General features: G+C 39.8%; 1 protein-coding gene across 9 annotated transcripts in view; it reads right to left on the bottom strand.

Annotated features, from left to right (window-relative positions):
- The window catches only part of msh3 (mutS homolog 3 (E. coli)), a 131,409-nt gene that overhangs the window by 100,735 nt on the left and 9,937 nt on the right, over positions 1-20,737 (bottom strand). For all 9 annotated transcript variants that reach the window (XR_016496706.1, XR_016496707.1, XR_016496705.1 and 6 more), the window contains 6 exons: positions 19,820-19,986; positions 6,966-7,075; positions 6,552-6,666; positions 6,359-6,443; positions 3,492-3,601; positions 2,159-2,291 (listed from right to left, as the gene is read on the bottom strand). Coding sequence is in view for 6 of the 9 variants with exons in the window: in XM_090238045.1 (XP_090094171.1) it covers positions 2,159-2,291; positions 3,492-3,601; positions 6,359-6,443; positions 6,552-6,666; positions 6,966-7,075; positions 19,820-19,986 (720 nt within the window). In the remaining 3 variants the exon portion in view is untranslated. The remainder of the gene's footprint in view (positions 1-2,158; positions 2,292-3,491; positions 3,602-6,358; positions 6,444-6,551; positions 6,667-6,965; positions 7,076-19,819; positions 19,987-20,737) is intronic.

Here is a 20,737-nt window from a genome sequence, read left to right as displayed (position 1 = left end):
AACCTGTGTTCAATCACAGAGACGTTAAAAGCCAATCTACTTCTTCAATAAAACTCAACAAAGAGCAGCGCCATCTAAATCTATAACCACCATTATCTGTCCACATGACATACTGTGCCTTTAGAAAGTATTCACACCCCTTGACTTTTTCCACATTCTGTTGTGTTACAAAGTGGGATTAAAATGGATTTAATTGTCATTTTTTTGTCAACGATCTACAAGAAATACTCTGTCAAAATGGAAGAACAATTATAATATTTGTAAAACATTGATGAAAAATAAGACACCAATGATATCTTGATTAGATAAGTATTAAATCCCCTGAGTCTATACATGTTAGAATCACCTTTGGCAGCAATTACAGCTGTGGCTCTTTCTGGGTAAGTCTCTTAGTGCTTTTCACACCTGCATTGTGCAACATTTGTCCATTATTAATTTCAAAATTCTTCAGTATTACTTTAGTGCCTTGTTGCAAACAGGATGCATGTTTTGGAATATTTATTTTCTGTATGGGCTTCCTTCTTGTTACTCTGTCAATTAGGTTAGTAGTGTGGAAAAACTACAATGTTATTGATCCTTCCTCAGTTCCCTCTTATTACAGCCATTCAACTCTGTAACTGTTTTAAGTCACCATTGGCCTCGTTGTGAAATCCTTTGAACAGTTTCCTTCCTCTTTGGCAAATAAGTTAGGAATTACAGTATCTTTTGTAGTGACCGGGTGTATTGATACACCATCCAAAGTCAAATTAATAACTTAAACATGCTCAAAGGGATATTCTATGTCTGCTTTCTGTATTTTTACCCATTTACCAATAGGTGCCCTTCTTTTTCAAAGCATTGGAAAACCGCTCTGGTCTTTGTGTGTTTGAAATTCATTGCTTGACTGATAATTGTGTGTGTGGGGTACAGACAATGAGGTAGTCATTCAAAAATCATGTTAAACACTACTATTGCACACATGGAACTTATGTGAGTTGTTAAGCACATTTTTATTCCTGAACGTATTTAGGTTGAATACTTGACTCATTTTTTACTAATTGTATTATTCAGCTTTGACATTATGGGGTATTGTGTGTAGTAGGCTAGTCACACAAAAAATATAAATGTAATACATTATAAATTCAGGTTGTAACAACAAAATGTGGGAAAAGTCAAGGGGCGGAAATACTTTCTGAAGGCAGGCACTATGTTATAAAAATATACTATTGTTAATAATTATAGATTCTACAGTTTTATTGATTCAGTGACCTGTATGTCAGTGGTCTATTACTGTTATTGGAGGGATGTGGCGTTACAGATAATATTGAATTCATATTGGCATTAAAAAAGGTCAGAGGGTTAATGAGTGTCACAGCTTTAATGGTTCTCTGGCTTTGGGAGGTGTGACGTGGTTTTTATGGTTGAGAGCACACGAAGGCTTGCTACCATAACCATTCCATTTCCTCTCTCCATTAAATAGAGAAGCAGACCATCACACAACTCATCCAAATATGACAATTAATATGTATGTGTGTGTGTAGGGAGGGTGGGTGGAATAGATTAGAAAAAACTTCTAACCAATCACTGTGAGGATGAAACTTTCAGCAGATTTTGAGGTAAGAGTGCAATCTGAGAAAATTATACTGTGGACAAGAGCAAGGTTCAGCATCAAATAAGCACATGCACACACTGATGAAAGCTCTTTGTCCTGACATTTGAGTGAAGCTTGTGGAAGAAAGGAGACAATGTCATACTGGGAGGGTGGGAGATATGACAGTGAGGCTTTAAGAAAGAGGAGAAGCGAGAGGATTTGCTTTGCTCACAATCTGTCCGGATGTGATAAGCCCTTTTTAGTATGGAGGTCTATGAGAAAATATCGAATTACGTGAGACTTGTTTGATCGAATATAAGTTTCGTAATGTTTAGGCTTATACAAAGGTACTGATATAAGTGGATGCACGTGGCATTCCGACAACATTGAAATAAACAACTTACTTGTGCCTGTTGTTCCCCCGTGTATCTTCCCTATCATTGACTAGAATGGTTCTACCTGATCTCGCCAGCCTTCAATCATCGATGACATGCATTTCCATTGCTAGGGTGGTCACTCGTTTAATCTTTGAGTGAGGCCACTGCTTCTAGACCGTGTGTGCGTGTGTGTGTGCATGCGCAAGCGTACCTTCTTGTGGTAGATGCTGCACACTCCTCTCTCCAGGTCTGGCAGTCGGAAGAGCAGGGCTCTAACGGAGGGTAGGGTGACGGAATCAGACTCCAGGATCTCACATACAGCACCTTGTCTCTCACATATAGACCTGTGGGGTGAACAAGTGCCTCCAGGGTTGACATTTTGTATACAGAAGCACAAGTGCTATTTTCAGTTTCCTCCCCAGCAACACAATGTGCATTAGGCATTCGAGTGTGACTGCAGAGTGCAGAGAGACATGTGCATGTGTGTGTAATCTGGGTTTTATTCATGTAAGCGTGAAGCAGGGTTCTCTCATAACCTATCTGATGGTAGAATCGAAGATTTATAATCCTAACAGCAGATCTGAGCGAGTAAGAGAGATTACAGTCTCAGCCCAACCCCAAATCCATCTCTATCCCTCAGACACTCAGTGCAGATCTGAAAGGATTGCATAGGTCCGTGTGTGTACTTGCTCCAGGGTAAAGTTTCCCCTAGGTACATATTCCTAGGTTCAGCTTCCCCTCCCCGCCCCTAAATCCTTAACCATTAACGGGAGAAATGCAAAACTGACACAAGATCAGGGTCTCGTGGCAACTTCACCGTAATCTGTTGCTGAAGCCCAAACCAGTCCCTTTCCTTTCCCCTCGCCCCCCCATTTGCGAATTCACTCACGCCTCCACCATATGCACAAGTGATGTAAATCTGAGGGATTTAAAATGATCATGGGTTTAGGGGCCACTTCAACTGAGCCAGCAATGCTGCCAGCTCAAGAGCAAAGTGCTATCCCAACATGCACTGCGATATGTTTGGTGTTAACAATTTCATACAAAATAATGGAGAGTTGAGCCTAATTATATGCAAAATATATTTGTTTGTGTCTGATTTCTAGGCTTGACACATGTAACAAATGAAATACCTCACAAATTAAATGTTTAACTGTTACGGAGGTTTATATCTTGTAAAATGACAGGGGAAATTTGTTCATTTTAATTTAATTCTCATTTTATTATTTAACGTGGAACATAAATTGCATCATTCAAGTCCCAAGTGTGTCCTGAAATTGATGGGTTAATTTGATCCCACAGGAGGTTGGTGGCACCTTAATTGGGGAGGACAGGCTCATGGTATGGCTGGTTTCTATTCTAGAAACACATGGTTTCTATGTTTGATGCCACTCCGTTCCAGCCATTATTATGGGCCGTTGTTTGATCCACTCATCACTCTTGAAGTCACCCTCAGAGTTTCGTCAGCAACAGATGACCACGGAGGGCCCTCCAAGCGAGTTAGTAGAGGCAAAGGACTGGTTTGGGATTCAGTGTGTACTTACTGTGCATCTTTGAGGGGCTGGCTTACCCACTTCCTCATCAGTCTTCTACCAAATGAGGTGTGGGTGTGGTCTAACACCCACAACAAACTGCCCTTCGTACCTCCATCTGTCTGTAACACACGCACACAAACCTTTCTGTGAAAAAGAGTACTGCACTTGGCCTAGTAATATCGTACCGTTCCAATGCTCCACAATAACAATTGCCCAAACTTAATTTAGGCCACAAAATAGCACCAAACAGGACATTATATAAGATAAAGTTGTAAGTTGTATACAAGTAAACTGCAGGAAAAGTACAGTGGTTCATCATGTAAAAGTTGCAGCGTACTGCAGCACAAGCTTGCATGGTGCCGCAGAATTCTATGGCATGTTATTTAAGTGTCAGCCATTGTAACCATTAAAGCTAGTTAGTGCTAGTTTGACCACCAGAGGGCATATTTGAGAAGCATTTGATAGCCTTCAATAGTGTCTGTACAAGAGCATTTAAAACCTTTTTTGTAAGAACATAGTGTATGGGACTAATTTTAAGAAATGTTGCTTAATTCATTTGATTAATATTATGGTGTTTCTATTCCAAGAAAAATGAAAAACCCTCTTGGGTTTCCGTTAGGATGGAACAGAAAATATGGAGCTGTACAACGTGACGGTCGGGAGTAGGCTACAGTACTAAGAGCATAACATGTCCACACCCTAATTGTATAATTCTAGTCTAACCAATACACAAACAGAGATTCAGTGAAAATAAAACTCTCATTGATTTACCAAGACCAGACCCCATGCTTGTCTCAGAGCAGCGCAAAACTGTGCTAAAATAGTGACCACCGCTGGTAGGCTTATTGCATCAAATGCTATTGCTTCTAATTTCAATATGCTTTTTAAATAAGACATACACCACTTTTAACAGCACATTACTCAACACTAGTGAGACTCATGTCGCCTACAGTAGGCCTACAGTATATCGAAAATATTTTGATATTCAGATTACAAATCGCTCACTTTTATTTTTTTTACGAAATAACCTACAAATTATTGTTATATATTATCAAGTTGATGGCACAGTCATATAGCCCGGCACCTACATAAAGCTGAGTGACTCACTCATTCAGGCTTTGGATCAAAATAAACAAGTAGCAACATTCTTTCTGATAGTCTTTAAAAAATAAATGTTTTGGTTATCCTGACCCCATCCTGGACCCCATGTACAAGATTATAATAGCCTTCCCGGTTGGCGCAGCGGTCTAAGACATTGCATCACAGTGTAAAATGCATTGCTACAGATGCAGGTTCGTGACAAACAGTAATTACATATGGGTCTCCCAGTGGCGGCCAGCACGGGTATCGAACCTACATCTGAAGCAATGCATTTTGCACTGCGATACAGTGTCTTCAACTGCTGCGCCAAATACTTATTTCCCACCATAATTTGCAAATAAATTCATTAAAAATCCTACAATGTGATTTTCTGGATTTTTTTTTCTCATTTTGTCTGTCATAGTTGAAGTGTACCTATGATGAAAATTACAGCCCTCTCTCATCTTTTTAAGTGGGAGAATGTGCACAATTGGTGGCTGACTAAATACTTTTTTGCCCCACTGTATTTGAAAACCTGTTTTGAAAATGCCACCAGCTGTTCATCACTACTGTAAATAAAAACACAGCATCTTGTTTACATTCTTTATTGTAACCGCAATGTCACAAATAATTTGTATCTACCGTTCCAATTACTTTTAGAGTTTGGGATTTACAAATGTGTGCTTTTCATGTCATTTTTCGCTAAATCCAGTTCTGATTTAAGTGGAACTTTTGACTGACGCCTTTAGCGAGAGGTCTAATGCTTTAATATTTAATCATATCTGCCTTCCGATTTCATATCTAAGGGGAATTTTGCACGCCATTATATGTTACATTGTTTTAGTTTTAACGTGCAGACTGGCACAAATGACAACAGGACGTTTCCCTAGTCAGCGCCATTATTAGTGCAATGTCCCTTAAAGTGTTGTTCTGTGCTACCCAGTGGGGCGGGTTAGGGGTCCACCCCCCCCGTCCGTCCGTCCTCATGGGCTAGGTCCGTCTTCTGTGCACGGCTTTGCGGCCCCTCCTGTGCCCCTTGCACTCGTGTCTTGAACCTCTCGCGCCCACCGCTACTTCAGTGGATACAGCTAGAGAACTGCAAGGCAATCCCATTGTGCTCCACTCGGGTGCCATGACCAATATATATTGTCCTGCTAATAACAGGGTTAATAATATATGTGTGTGAATATCCAAGGGGCTTTTATATTATTCTAAATTAATAATAATAATCATTTTGTTTAAAAAAATAACAATATTTTGGAGATGATTTCGTTTTCAAATAACGTAAAAACCTACAGTCATCTCATGGGTCTCCCAGTCAAGACCGGCACTAGTATTGAACCAGTATCTGTAGCAACACAGCTTGCACTTCGATGCAGTGTCTTAGACCTTTGCGCCACTCAGGCGCTGTACAACGTGACTGGTCGGGAGTTGGCTACAGTACTACAGTAAGAGCAAAATAATCCTAAACATTTCCACACCCTAACTGTAGTCTAAATTACTCTTAGAATAAAAACCTTAGTGTAACAACAGTTTTATTAAGTAATAATTAAGTTGTGCACAAGTCGTGCACAATTATATATCTATAATTATTTAAGTTTATGTCACCCACTCATTGTCAGTTAGAGACACAGTAGGACCCAAAAGCATAATCAGTGCTCTAACTCCCCCTTGCGCTGGTCTGGAGCAATGAAGTGGTGACGCCGGGTACCGTACGAAACCACAGATTACCTCTAAGTCCCGCAGCATAATCACAAAACTTTTAGTGGAGCAACCACTCATTCACTAACACGTACCTGGTTGGTGAGTATCTCCAGGTTTCTGAGAGTGGGAGCACTGAGGACCATACCGTCTGACTCACAGGAGAGGTGCCTGAACGAACTTAAAGTCACACACACACAGAGATTTACCACATACAATATTACAAGAGTCACAGGGAGTCAGTCTGTGGCAACCACAAGGGTGGTGTGTGTGTATGTGTGTGAGTACCTGTGGTGCAGTAGTACTCTCTGCAGGTTAAACTCTGTGAGGTAGTGGATGAGAGGACCCAGACAGCAGACCACAGGACTTTCCAAAGAGGCTATACTGGAGAGAGGTCTGGAACCTGGGGATGGTCACACGAATACAGCAATGAGTCACAAACTCGTGCCTCATTTTGTTAGAGAATACTTGTTTCGTTGATCATCCGCCAGCGTCCCCAAAATACACACACACACACACGCTGTCCCAACAGAAAATATTTTTCACTTAAAGGACAGATGGAAGCACGGACCTGTAATTCATGACATGAAGCCTCTCTCTCTCTCTCTCTACCCTGTCTCTCTCTCTCTCTAACCCCTCTCTCTCTACCTACTCACTCTCTCTACCCTGTCTCTCTCTCTACCCTGTCTCTCTCAGACTCACCTGAGTCCTGTGTGTGACAGTAGAACTCAGTGACAGTGTTCATTGCAGAGGCAAAGTCAAACTGGGCACTTTCCCTCTTCTCTATACGTACGCCATCACCAGCCTGCACACTGCAGAAAGAGAGAGGCAAATAGAGAGGGAGTGGCGAGAGGGAGAAGGCAGGGAGAGAAGAGTGACAGAAGGAGGAAATAGGAGGTAGAGGGAGGTTATTACACCAGCTCCTATAAGAATCAACCTGTTAGTCTGAACAGCTCAGGCACAAAAATCTAAGCTCAAGTAAAATGTTTTAGAAAAATATCTAAAAATATACAGTACCAGTCAAAAGTTCAGACACACCTACTCATGCCAGAGTTTTTATTTATTTGTACTATTTTCTACATTGTAGAATAATAGTGAAGACATCAAAACTATGACATTTAAAAAATATATATATATATATTTTCAAGTCAGTTAAGAACAAATTCTTATTTTCAATGACGGCCTAGGAACAGTGGGTTAACTGCCTGTTCAGGGGCAGAACGACAGATTTGTACCTTGTCAGCTCGGGGGTTTGAACTTGCAACCTTCCGGTTACTAGTCCAACGCTCTAGGCTAGCCTAGTTACCACTAGGCTACCCTGCCGCCCCATTTAGAAATAACACATATGGAATATTGTAGTAACCAAAAAAGTGTTAAACAAATCAAAATATATTTTGTATTTGAGATTCTTCAAATAGCCACCCTTTGCCTTGACGACAGCTTTGCACACTCTTAATGCATTCCAGGTGACTACCTCATGAAGCTGTTTTAGAGAATGCTAATAGGTGTAGCCTTGTTAAAAGTACATTTGTGGAATTTCTTTCCTTCTTAATGCAATTGAGCCAATCAGTTATGTTGTGACAAGGTAGGGGTGGTATACAGAAGATAGCCCTATTTGGTAAAACACCAAGTCCATATAATGGCTAGAAGCTCAAATAAGCAAAGAGAAACGATAGTACATCATTACTTTAAGACAAGGTCAGTCAATGTGGAACATTTCAAGAACTTTGAAAGTTTCTTCAAGTGCAGTCACAAAAACCATCAAGCGCTATGATTAAACTAGCTCTCATGCGAACCGCCACAGGAAAGGAAGACCCAGAGTTACCTCTGCTGCAGAGGAGACCACTACAAAAGGAAACCAATAAGAAGAGGAGACTTGCTTGGGCCATGAAACATGTGCAATAGACATTAGACCGTTGGAAATCTGTCCTTTGGTCTGATGAAGCCAAATGAGATTTTTTCTTCCAACAGTCGTGTCTTTGTGAGACACAGAGTAGGTGAGCGGATGATCTCTGTATGTGTAGTTCCCACCGTGAAGCATGAAGGTGGTGGTGTGATGGTGTGGGGATGCTATGCTGATGACACTGTCAGTGATTTATTTAGAATTCAAGGCACACTTAACCAGCATGGATACCACAGCATTCTGCAGCAATACGCCATCCCATCTGGTTTGTGCTTAGTGGGACTATCGTTTGTTTTTCAACAGGACAATGATCCAACACACCTTCAGGCTGTGTAAGGGCTATTTGACCAAGAACGAGAGTGATGACGTGCTGCATCAGATGACCTGGCCTCCACAATCGCCCGACCTCAACCCAATTGAGATGGTTTGGGATGAGTTGGACCGCAGAGTGAAGGAAAAGCAGCCAACAAGTGCTCAGCATACACTACCATTCAAAAGTTTGGGGTCTCTTAGAAATGGCTTCTTTTTTTTATCACATTTTTTGTCCATTAAAATAACATCAATTTGTTCAGAAATTAAGTGTAGACATTGTTCATGTTGTAAATTACTATTGTAGCTGAAAACGGCAGATTCTTTCTGGAATATCTACATAACATAGGCGTACAGAGGCCCATTACCAGCAACCATCACTCCTGTGTTCCAATGGCACGTTGTGTTAGCTAATCCAAGTTTATAATTTTAAAAGGCCAATTGATCATTGGAAAACCCTTTTGCAATTATGTTAGCACAGCTGAAAACTTGTTCTGATTAAAGAAGCAATAAAACTGGCCTTCTTTAGACTAGTGGAGTATCTGGAGCATCAGCATTTGTGGGTTCGATTACAGGCCAGTAACAAAGACCTTTCTTCTGAAATTCGTCAGTCTATTCTTGTTCTCAGAAATGAAGGCTATTCCATGAGTGAAAATGCCAAGAAAAAAACAATGACATTTCTAAGTGACCCCAAACTTTTGAACGGTAGTCTATGTGGGAACTCCTTCAAGACTATTGGAAATGCATTCCAGGTGAAGCTGTGTGAGAGAATGCCAAGAGTGTGCAAAGCTGTCATCAAGGCAAAGGGTGGCTACTATGAATAATCTAAAATATAAAATATATTTGGACTTGTTTAACACTTTTTTGGTTACTACATGATTCCATATGTGTTATTTCATAGTTTTTACGCTTGCATTATAGGTAATTCCACGGTAACGGAATTGCGCCAAAAATAACAGATTTCAAAGTTTAACAAACCATACAACTCTATGCACAAGGACTATATTTAACAACATACACTGAACATGTACAAAAATCACATTTACTGGAAGAACTGTGCAGATGCAAAGTTTGGTAGCAGAATGTCTGTAAAATCTCACTGTTTTTTTGTGTGAACATGTTTTCCCAAAATTCTGTTAAATAAGATTAAAATATGTCTGCAGAAAAAATGGGGTGTCAGCTATGACATGACACCTTGAGTTTAAAAAAAAATAACAATAATCGGACCAACCCGAAAAATGTATGTAAACGACTTCAACATCCATGGACATCTGGTGTCAGTCAGTGGGTGAGGATGCTGGTTACAGTAAATGGAAAGAGATGGGGCTCATAAGTAGGTGTCAATAAGAGCTGGGAGCGGTGACATTAATTGGAGAGAGAGAAGAAAGAGAAAAGGGCGAGGGGTTGACCACCAGACAACAGAAAGAAAAGTTATTAACTGAACATAACAGTATTCCAGCGGAAGGGAGAACATTAGCAGGTGACCCAACTGTGGTTTGTGACTATTATGATTCCGCACTGTAGCCAAATCAATTGCTAAATTGACGTTAATGACTTTTCTGAAATTCTGTTACAGATTTGGTAACAGAATTTTGTTTTAAATCAATTAATAAAGTAAATTGATATCTGTACAAACACTATAACTAATTGATTGGTCTACCTTTACATGTTACTTCTTTGAACTTTCATTATCCTCCCTCCAAATGCTGTATTATAGAAATGTTAAAATATCTTATAGATATGTTGATTTTTGGTAAGAGAAGGCCATGTTACCGAAAAAATAACCGAAACTAAATATACACTGCCTTCAGAAATAATTTTTACTCCTTGACTTATTCCACATTTTGTTGTGTTACAGCGTGAATTCCAAAGAAACGGTTGACAGTGAGAGGACGTTTCTTTAGTTTATTTGGAATTCAGGCTGTAATGTTTATTTTCAGCAAACTTAACATGTGTAAATATTTGGATGAACATAAGATTCAAAAACTGAGACATAAACTGTACAAGTTCCACAGACATGTGACTAAGAAAAATGGAATAATGTGTCCCTGAACAAAGGGGGGGTCAAAATCAAAAGTCAGTATCTGGTGTGGCAACCAGCTGCATTAAGTACTGCAGTGCATCTCCTCCTTATACAGCTGCTGTGAGATGTTACCCCACTCTTCCACCAAGGCACCTGCAAGTTCCCGGACATTTCTGGGGGGAATGGCCCTAGCCCTCACCCTCCCATCCAACAGGTCCCAGACATGCTCAATGGGATCGAGATCCGGGCTCTTCACTGGCCATGGCAGAACACTAACATTCCTGTCGTGAAGGAAATCACACACAGAACGAACAGTATGGCTGGTGGCATTGTCATGTCAGGAAGATCCTGCAGGAAGGGTACCACATGAGGGAGGAGGATGTCTTCCCTGTAATGCACAGTGTTGAGATTGCCTGCAATGACATTGCGGACATTGCAATTTATTGCCCTGGCCACATCTGCAGTCCTCATACCTGCTTGCAGCATGCCTAAGGCACATTCACGCAGATGAGCAGGGACTCTGGGCATCTTTCTTTTGGTGTTTTTCAGAGTCAGTAGAAAGGCCTCTTTAATATCCTTTTTTAATAGTTTTAATTGCCTACCGTCTGTAGCATGTTAGTGTCTTAACGACCGTTCCACAGGTGCATGTTCATTAATTGTTTATGGGTCATTGAACAAACATGGGAAACAGTGTTTAAAACCCTTACAATGAAGATCTGTGAAGTTATTTGGATGTTTACGAATTATCTTTGAAAGACAGGGTCCTGAAAAAGGGACGTTTCTTTTTTTGCTGAGTTTAGATTAAATATATATTTTTCTCACCCATCTACACACAATACCCCATAATGATGAAGTGAAAACACGTTTTTAGAAATGTTTACACATTTATTGAAAATGAAATATCTAATTTACATAACTTATTCACACCCAAGTCAATACTCTGCAGAAGCACGTTTGGCAGCGATTACAGCTGTGAGTCTTTCTGGGTAAGACTAAGAGCTTTCCACACCTGGATTGTGCAACATTTGACGATTATTATTCTCTAAATTCTTACAGCTCTGTCAAAGTGGTTGTGGTTCAGTTCTAGACAACCATTTTTAGGTCTTGCCATAGATTTTCAAGTAGAATTAAGTCAAAACTGTAACTCGGCCACTCAGGAACCATCACGGTCTTCTTGATAAGAAACTCCAGTGTAGATTTGGCTTTGTGTCCTAGGTTATTGTCCTGCTGAAAGGTGAATTACTCTCCCAGTGTCTCCACAGTCTTTAATGATTACAAGCATACCTATAACATGATGCAGCCACCACTATGCTTGAAAATATGGAGGGGGAAAGGGAATCGGAGAGGTGCGGGGGGCTGCCTTAAATCAACATCCAGGTCTTCGGTGGTACTCAGTAATGTGTTGTATTGGATTTGCCCTAAACATAACACTTTCTATTCAGGACAAAAAGTGAATTGCTTCGCCACATTTTTTGCAATAAGGCACTAAAGTAATACTGCAAAGAGGATGCATGTTTTGGAATGTCTTTATTATGTACAGGCTTCCTTCTTTTCCCTCTGTCAATTAGGTTAGTATTGTGGAGTAACTACAATGTTATTGATCCATCCTCAGTTTTCTCCTATCACAGCCATTAATTAAACTCTGTTTTAAAGTCACCATTGGCCTGAAGGTGAAATCCCTGAATTGTTTCCGTCCTCTCCAGCAACTGAGTTAGGAAGGACGGCTGTATCTTTGGAGTGACTGGGTGTATTGATACACCATCCAAAGTGTAATTAAGTACTTCACCATGCTCGAAGGGATATTCATTGTCAGTTTTTTTTATTTTACCCATCGACCAGAAGATGCCCTTCTTTGCAAGGCATTGGAAAACCTCCCTGGTCTTTGTGGTTGAATCTGTGTTTGAAATTCCCTGCTCGACCTTACAGATAAGTGTGTGTGGAGTACAAAAATTAGGTAGTCATTCAAAAATCATGTCAAACACTATTATTGCACAGAGAGTGAGTCCATGCAATTTATTATGTGACTTGTTAAGCACATTTTTTACTCCTGACCTAATTTAGACTTGTCATAAAAGGGGTTGAATATGTATTGATTCAAGACATTTAAGCTTTTCATTTTTTATTCATTTGCAAAAACTAAAAAAAAAAAAACATAATTCCTCTTTGACATTATGGGGTGTATAGGCCAGTGACAACAAAATGCAAATTGTATAACTTTTTTTATTCTGGCTGTAAGAAAACAAAATGTGGAGGGAAAAAAACAAGTGTTGTACATCAAAACATTTGTGTTTTGATGTACTTCTAAAACCTTTTAATACTTTTTCTGGTAGATGTTTTCTAAGAGCCCCTTTTCCACCTGTTTGACAAGAAATCAAAGCCTGCTTATTCCACATTTTTGGGATGGACACTTTTTGAGAGATGAAAATATGCCTAGGGCTGTGGCAGTCATGAAATTATGTCAGCCGGTGATTGTCAAGCAAATAACTGCCCGTCTCACGGTAATTGCATAAAACGGTAATGACATAAAACGTTAATTAGCATAAACACATTTAGCATCTCCTGATTACCACACACCTACAAGTCACTGATGCAGACCTTTGGAACATCTACATTTTAAAATGTCTAGTAAATCAATTTAATATAGCCTACACCATCACAATAAATCCCGTATTTACTTTGGACAGGTCTAAAGAAACATATGAAGAATGTAGTCTATTTCAGAAGAACAAAAAAGCATACTCTGAGTTGTCCTTATGTTAATATAGACTCTTAAGGGGTCTAACACAGTCTACGCAAACACCTGCATTTTGGAACGGAGGAGACTGGTACTTCCGAGAACACAAGCACCTGCATCTTTCATAGCGAGCTAGCGAGGGACTGGGAAAGAGGGGAGGAGAACAGTATAGGCAGGTCTGCCACCAGACAGACAGAGTTAGAACTGTGCACTAGGCCTAAATATCGATAATCAAAAGCTGCATTTCACAATAGAATGCTGTATCTGGCAATTTCTTGGTTTACAATGTCTTGCAATTTCAGTACAGCAGGGCCCATCATCAATGAATAGGCTAGGATATTCTACACACAACAGGCCGAAGACTGAACACCCACTCGCATCAGTAGCGAAGGGCAGGCGAGCCAGCGCGAGGGAGAGAGAGGGGGCAGGCAGAAAGAATGTCTTAGTATTCTGTATTTCGCAATGTCTTGTTTTGCATGCCTCGCAAATTCACCAAGGTAGCCTACAGCTCGCCTTTTCCTTTCTGGTTTTACTTAAATTACACAATTATCCCCAGGCCTTTATAGGCTACCGTTAAGTTAGCCTATAACATGAAAATAATATTTTGTGATAACTGCACTGTGATTTTAATTTTGTGGGGGGAATTCTTTTTTTTTTTTGAATAAATGTTTTTCACTAAGGAATTTTGTTAAGGATCCAAACATCACTTAAAAGTTAGTTCAAACCCCTAGTGTAAAGCCCTTTATCTTTCATTTGACATGCTCCTATGAACTTGACATGTTGGTGCGCATGGAAATGACCTTATTGCTTCATTATAATGTGTCATAATGCTCTATAAGTTAAGCAATATAACTAACATAACCCTTCAAATAAAATATTATTTGTTTTACTGAAACTTCAATGTCTGTCAACATCATACAGTACCCATATTTTGCTTGTGCCTGACAAGTATTTATTCCTATGAAAGTCTCTCTCTCTCTCTCTCTCTCTCTCTCTCCTGTGATTTCAAGGACTCTGTGGCTTTGTCATCTCTTGCTGTTTCCAAGACAACCAAAGCAAACACGTGGCAGAGAGAGAGAGCGAGAGAGATGGAGGATTCTCTTTAACAGCAACACACTCCACAAACAGACAACCAATTGAACCATTGCAACGAAGAACCATATATTAGTCTGTAGGATTCAATTGTTGAAAACACAGACGAAGCAGCATGCCTCCAGCTGACTTCCATTCTAGCTAGAGATGGTTATAAAATACCAGCTATAGACAGGCCCTTCAACACCATCACACCCCTGGGTAGACCTGATCACTATGATCAATAGCCAATACACTCAGCCATTCCAAATAATCAATCTCACACACCAATGGTTCTGATCAACCTGTATGTAGAACATAGACCTTACCGTGAAATGGTTACAAGCCCTTAACCAACAACGCCGTTCAAGAAAGAGTTAAGAAATGTGTACTAAATAAACTAAAGTAAAACATTTAATAAAAAGTAACAATAACAAGGCTACAGTTGAAATTGGAAGTTTACATACACCTTAGCCAAATACATTTAAACTCAATTTTTCACAATTCCTGACATTTATTCCTAGTAACAATTCCCATCTTAGGTCAGTTAGGATCACCACTTTATTTTAAGAATGTGAAATGTCAGAATAATAGTAGAGAATTATTTATTTCAGCTTTTAATTTCTTTCATCACATTTCCAGTGGGTCAGAAGTTTACATACACTCAATTAGTATTTGGTAGCATTGCCTTTAAATTGTTTAACTTGGGTCAAACATTTCAAGTAGCTTTCCACAAGCTTCCCACACTAAATTTTGGCCAGACTGACGAGTTTCAGAAGAAAGTCTTTGTTTCTGGCCATTCAAACCCACAAATACTGATGCTCCAGATACTCAACTAGTCTAAAGAAGGCCAGTTTGATTGCTTCTTTAAATCAGGACAACAGTTTCCAGCTGTGCTAACATAATTGCAAAAGGGTTTTCTAATGATTAAAATTAAAATCTATTCCTTTTCTTTCTATCCTAAAAAACACCCTAGTCCTTAGCAATGACAAGCATTACCCAAAACATGACGCAGCCATCACTATGCTTTAAAAATATGAAGAGTTTTTTTGCCCCAAACAGAACACTGTATTCAGGTCAAAAAGTTTTTGCAATAAGACACTAAAGTACTACTTCAATCAGGATGCAAGGTTTGGATTTTTTGTATTCTGTACAGGCTTCCTTCTTCTCACTGTAATTCAGGTTAGTATTGTGGAGTAACTACAATGTTGTTGATCCATCCTCCGTTTTCTCCTATCGCAGCCCTTCAACTCTGTAACTGTTATAAAGTCACCGTTGGCCTCATGGTGAAATCCCAGATCGGTTTCCTTCTTCTCCATCAACTGAGTTAGGAAGGATGCCTGTATCTTTGTAGTGACTGGGTGTATTGATACACCATCCAAAGTGTAATAAATAACATTACCATGCTCAAAGGGATATATTCATGGTCTACTTTTCTTATTTTTACCCATCTACCAATAAGTGCACATCTTTGCGAGGCATTGGAAAACCTCCCTGGTCTGTGGTTGAATCTGTGTTTGAAATTCACTGCTCGACTGAAGGACCTTACAGATAATTGTATGTGTGGGGTACGGAGATGAGGTAGTCATTCAAAAATTATGCTAAACACTATTATTGCTCACAGTGAATCCACGCAAGTGTTCTCACGGAAGTCCTGGAGTCACTCACCAGGAGTGGTAAGTACTGACGAAACTTGAAATCAACAAAATGAATTAGTGTTAGTGTGAATTAAATTGTCATGTTTGGATTGTTTCAAGAGTTCATGAAGAGCTATGAATGTTGATATGTTTCATTGTACTGTAAGTTCTATGGATTTTATTTCCAACTTTTTTTGTTTTGTTTTTTTTGGAAAGTTCAAAGACAAGCGACACAGGAATGCGCCAATATAATTTAGATAAGGTTTTTGAAGAGTAGATCCAAGAATGCGTGTGCTGTCATGCCTTTTGTTTGATTGTTTTGGGACATGCAAAGTGATGTTAGACTATGGGAGATACTGGGATTTTAGTGCTCTTGGAAGAATAAAAACTGGGTTTAAATCCAAATCTAATTTTATTTGTCACATGCGTCGAATACAGCAGGTGTACAGCAGGTTCACCTTACAGTGAAATGCTTATTTTACAAGCCCTTAACCAACAATGCAGTTAGAGAAACAAATAACAAAAAAAAAAAAGTAAAAGTAAAAAGAACAAGTAATTAAAGAGCAGATGTTGGTCATGGTTTAAACACTGATCGTGGAGTCATTGGTAAACCGATCTACGTTTGTATATCATAGTGGTGAATTTTCTATGTTGTTAAGACTTGGACTATTTTGTATTATTTTTATTGTGAAGATTTCTGTTATGTACCATTTGCTATTTGTATTCTTATTGCGGAACTGTAATAAAATCGGATTACTTTTAAATGTAGCTCTCACATTTGAGTAATATTTCTTGAATTATTATTTGGTGAAATGTCTAATGGTAAATGTTATTCACAACATACATAGCATATATACTTGGTCTCCAAATGTGCATCTCTGAGCTAAGGTTAACTCAATAACTTAATGCTCAGCCATTGATTGCAAGATATTAGCTCCTTGTTAGAAATCTATATTATTAAATTATTGCGCGCTCCAACGAGCGTCTGCGTTGCCAAGGGCTAAAATAGAAGTCACCCACGTGCAATCTCCTCATTGGTTATACCCACGTGGGGTCAGACGAATGAGGTCAGTGGCAATAATGCACCTAATTTATGAAAGTTGCCAGTCGCAATATAAAGTCAAGAGAAGAAAAAGCCAAGAAAAAGGAGAGATGAATAGAAACGATTCGGATGACCGTTTTATGTGTGGATTAATTAGTGGAGTAAAGGACCTTGCGCATTTCAGGTAAAATAACAACTCAATGTTTATATCCCAGGACAAATTAGCTAGCAACAGCAAGCTGCCTAAATAGGACAAATTAGCTAGCTAGCTAAATGTCCATAAATGTTTAATGCTTTTGTTCCCAAATTAATATAATTGGTTCAGAGTTTGTTTTGATATTTTAACCTGCGTGTCGTGATCGCGTTTGGTGTGGGGGGGACAAAATACATACACCGTGCTTCTACAGCTGCATTGCTTGTTGTTTGGGGTTTTAGGCTGGGTTTCCGTACAGCACTTTGATATATCAGCTGATGTAAGAAGGGATATATAAATACATTTGATTTGATTCCGAGTGGTGACGCAAGGCTCGCAACCTTGGCATACCCACTGGATAGGATTACGGGCCTTATAGCGTTCACATGATAATGGAGTTAGATGGTATATCAAGAGTAGGATCATAGACCCCTACACTCATTCTCTGTCATCCTTAGACAAAGTGAATTCTCACTATTCTACAATTGTAACATGTTAAGCAAAAATGTTCTCCTGAACTTATTTAGGCTTGCCATAACAAAGGGGTTGAATACTTAATTTTCACCGTAACATTCACATGGGTAGGGTTGCAAAATTCCCAAAATTCCACCCGTGATTTCTGGAAAACCTCACAAGTCCAACACTGACATCAGTGTGTGCATTTGTATGGTTGCAAAATTCCTTTAACCTGGGAATTGGGTAAAGTTTTCCAGAAATCACAGGTGGAATTTTGCAAGCTGACAACACAGCTCTTAGCTCCCTCAGTAGATGCCTACTGGAGAACTTATTTGTATTGCTTTTAATCTTTTTAATGAATTTATCTTATTAACACTTTGTTCTAGCTAGCTATTTGTGTAGGTAGCTATCAAGTAAACCCAATGATGTGAATATTACAGTGAAAATGTTAAGGGTCTTACATTTTAGCAGAGTGAAAGACTTCACAGCACCTACATTGGAACCCTCCCAGGATCTCATTAACTGGGCACTCGACAGCCATGTGACAACCACACAGAGACCGTTACTAAGGGGCCTCTCTGGCTAGCCCACCCCAGAGACAAGTTAACGTTAGTAGCACCCAGAGATGCTAAAACACATGTCATCATGCAGAAGATGATATACACACAATATAGGGCTCCCGAGTGGCGCAGCGGTCTAAGGCACTGCATTTCAGTGCTAGAGGCGTCACTACAGACCATGGCTCGATTCAAGGCAACCAGCCGTGATTGGGAGTCCCATAGGGCGGCGCACAATTGGCCCAGGATCGTCTGGGTTAGGCGATCATTGTAAATAAGAATTTGCTCTTAACTGACTTGCCTAGTTAAATAAAGATTAAATAAAATAATTAAACACACCAGGCTAACCATATAAAACTACTTTCAGACAACGCACATGAAATTCACAAGGTCAGGAGAATGTGACATCTGCTTTTTGACACACACACACACACACACACACACACACCCTCTTCAACAGAAGAGAGGGCAGAGGAGATCAGGTTAAGAGATTCACACAAACATGGCAGAATGGAATAAGAGAGAAAGCTGTGAAAGAAATAGAGAAGTCAGAAAATGAGAACAAAGAAAATGGAAGAGGGAAAAAAATGAGTATTAATGAAAAATGATTGAAAGATGAGGGAGAAAGGGACAGAATGAGAGAAAGAATAGAGATGACAACAGGTGGGAAGTTGGTCAGAAGAGTGTGAATAGAAAGGGAAAGGGATGGGAGAGAAGGAAAGTTAAGAGTGCAGAAGACATTCCTGCATCCTGCAGCCACTCACTCATAAATGACATCACCCAGAGACCATCAGCAGTGAGGAGTAAATCTTTACATCAGGGCTGCCCAATCTTGTCCCTGGAGTGTTACCCCCTGGTACATTTTCACTCCAACCCCAGTTGTAAGTAAACCGATTTGCTTATGAACCAGCTATCAGAATCAGGTGTGCTAGATTAGGGTTGGAGCAAAACCCAGGAACAGGGTTGGGGAGCCATGTTTTACGACGAGTGGAGATGAGAGCCTGACATTACCTTCTCCTCAGTGTTCACAGTCACTTAGAGAACGTACAACACAATGTTTGCTTGTTCACATCCCCTCATGAATTTAAAAAGGAATTGACTGGTGTAAAAAATGTAGTGGAAACTCATGCTTACAGAACAATGACTTTAAATTAACTCTGGGTTAAAGGGTAGATCATAGGAGAGCACCGTATCTCCCTCACTCGCTCTCTCTGACAGATGTTTACTTCCCCCTAGTGTTCAGCACCTAGCACTGCCACCCAGTCAGAGATGGCACAACTGCAGAGGTTGTGCCCTAGGCTGGTCTAGCGGGAAACACCACCACCTGTAGTACACATGCACAACCCCAACGTGGGTTTGAATCCCAGCCCCCTCACTATTCTGAATCTCCCTCCCTCTCATTGCATGCTATAAAATGAAAATACTTTAATATATGCAGAGGTCAGAGCAGAATCAGGTTGTGTAAGAGGTCAAATGTATTCATGTCTATTTTCCAAACCAGCCAGAAACTAGGCTGTTGTTGATGTCCCAGTCTATTTGGGAGATGCATCACCTTTGCTTTTGTAGAAAACAAAAGCTTTTAGTGCTCTTCAGCAGTCTGAGGAGAATGAGACGTCAGGGTTAGAGGTTACCTGGCGGTGACGATGCTCTGCAGCAGTCGGTGGGAGGACTCTGAGAGGTCAGAGGGCACCAGGATCTCTACAGGGTTGACCTTTAAGACTCGCCCCTCCAGCTCACAACGCGTTGAGCCGTCCACAAAACAATCCAACAGCACGTCACCTGTACTGGGCTGCACCGCCTAACACACACATACAAACACACAGCAATTTGCCAGTCACTATTGGCCCGATTCAGACTTAGGAAAGATATACATTTCCTATGCACACCTTTCCTACGCACTTCTTAGTAGTTGGTATTCAGACTTACAGTATCTTACAGTAATGCACTCTGGAAGTATGGCTCTCTGGCACACAATGAATACATTTAATTAAACCGCTGAAAATCTGCCCACTTGCTGGCAAACATATTTTTGTGGTGTTTTCATTCAACAGGGTTTTCAGGACACTTATCTTTAAATACTGTTCCTCTTTATTTTGAATTTTGGCGACAGACTAACCAGAATACATTGAGAGAACGGGTTAAGAAAGAGATAGATAGATATCTATATATCTATCTATATATCTATCTATGTCTCAATTTCAGCACCAATTGGTAGATTAAATTATCTACAAGATCAGAATATTTTTTTTAGGGTTAGGAAAGTATGTATGGATAATGAAAAATAGTTTACAAAGCCTTTACATACAAAATATATTGATGAATTTAAAAAAAAGTGGTTCAATCCATAAAATATTGGAAAGTGAGAAGAGTGCGCTATAGGGGTTGAATAATAGTCCTATAAATCTACCCTATTCCTCAATAATCATGGAACTGTAATGACAACGGTCCAGTCCTTGTGAACCGTGCACCAAGCTCCAGGTATAAACTGCTAAGTGTGGTCTGAGTTAAATAATGATTCAAATAGGCTGCAGGTACCAAATTATTGCACT

Source organism: Oncorhynchus mykiss, chromosome 6, assembly GCF_057628025.1.
Source record: "Oncorhynchus mykiss isolate SJ-2025 chromosome 6, ASM5762802v1, whole genome shotgun sequence".
In the NCBI taxonomy this organism is placed as follows: Eukaryota; Metazoa; Chordata; class Actinopteri; order Salmoniformes; family Salmonidae; genus Oncorhynchus; species Oncorhynchus mykiss.
The sequence above is the reverse complement of the archived record's forward strand: the minus strand, read 5'-3'. Positions and strand labels throughout refer to the sequence as shown.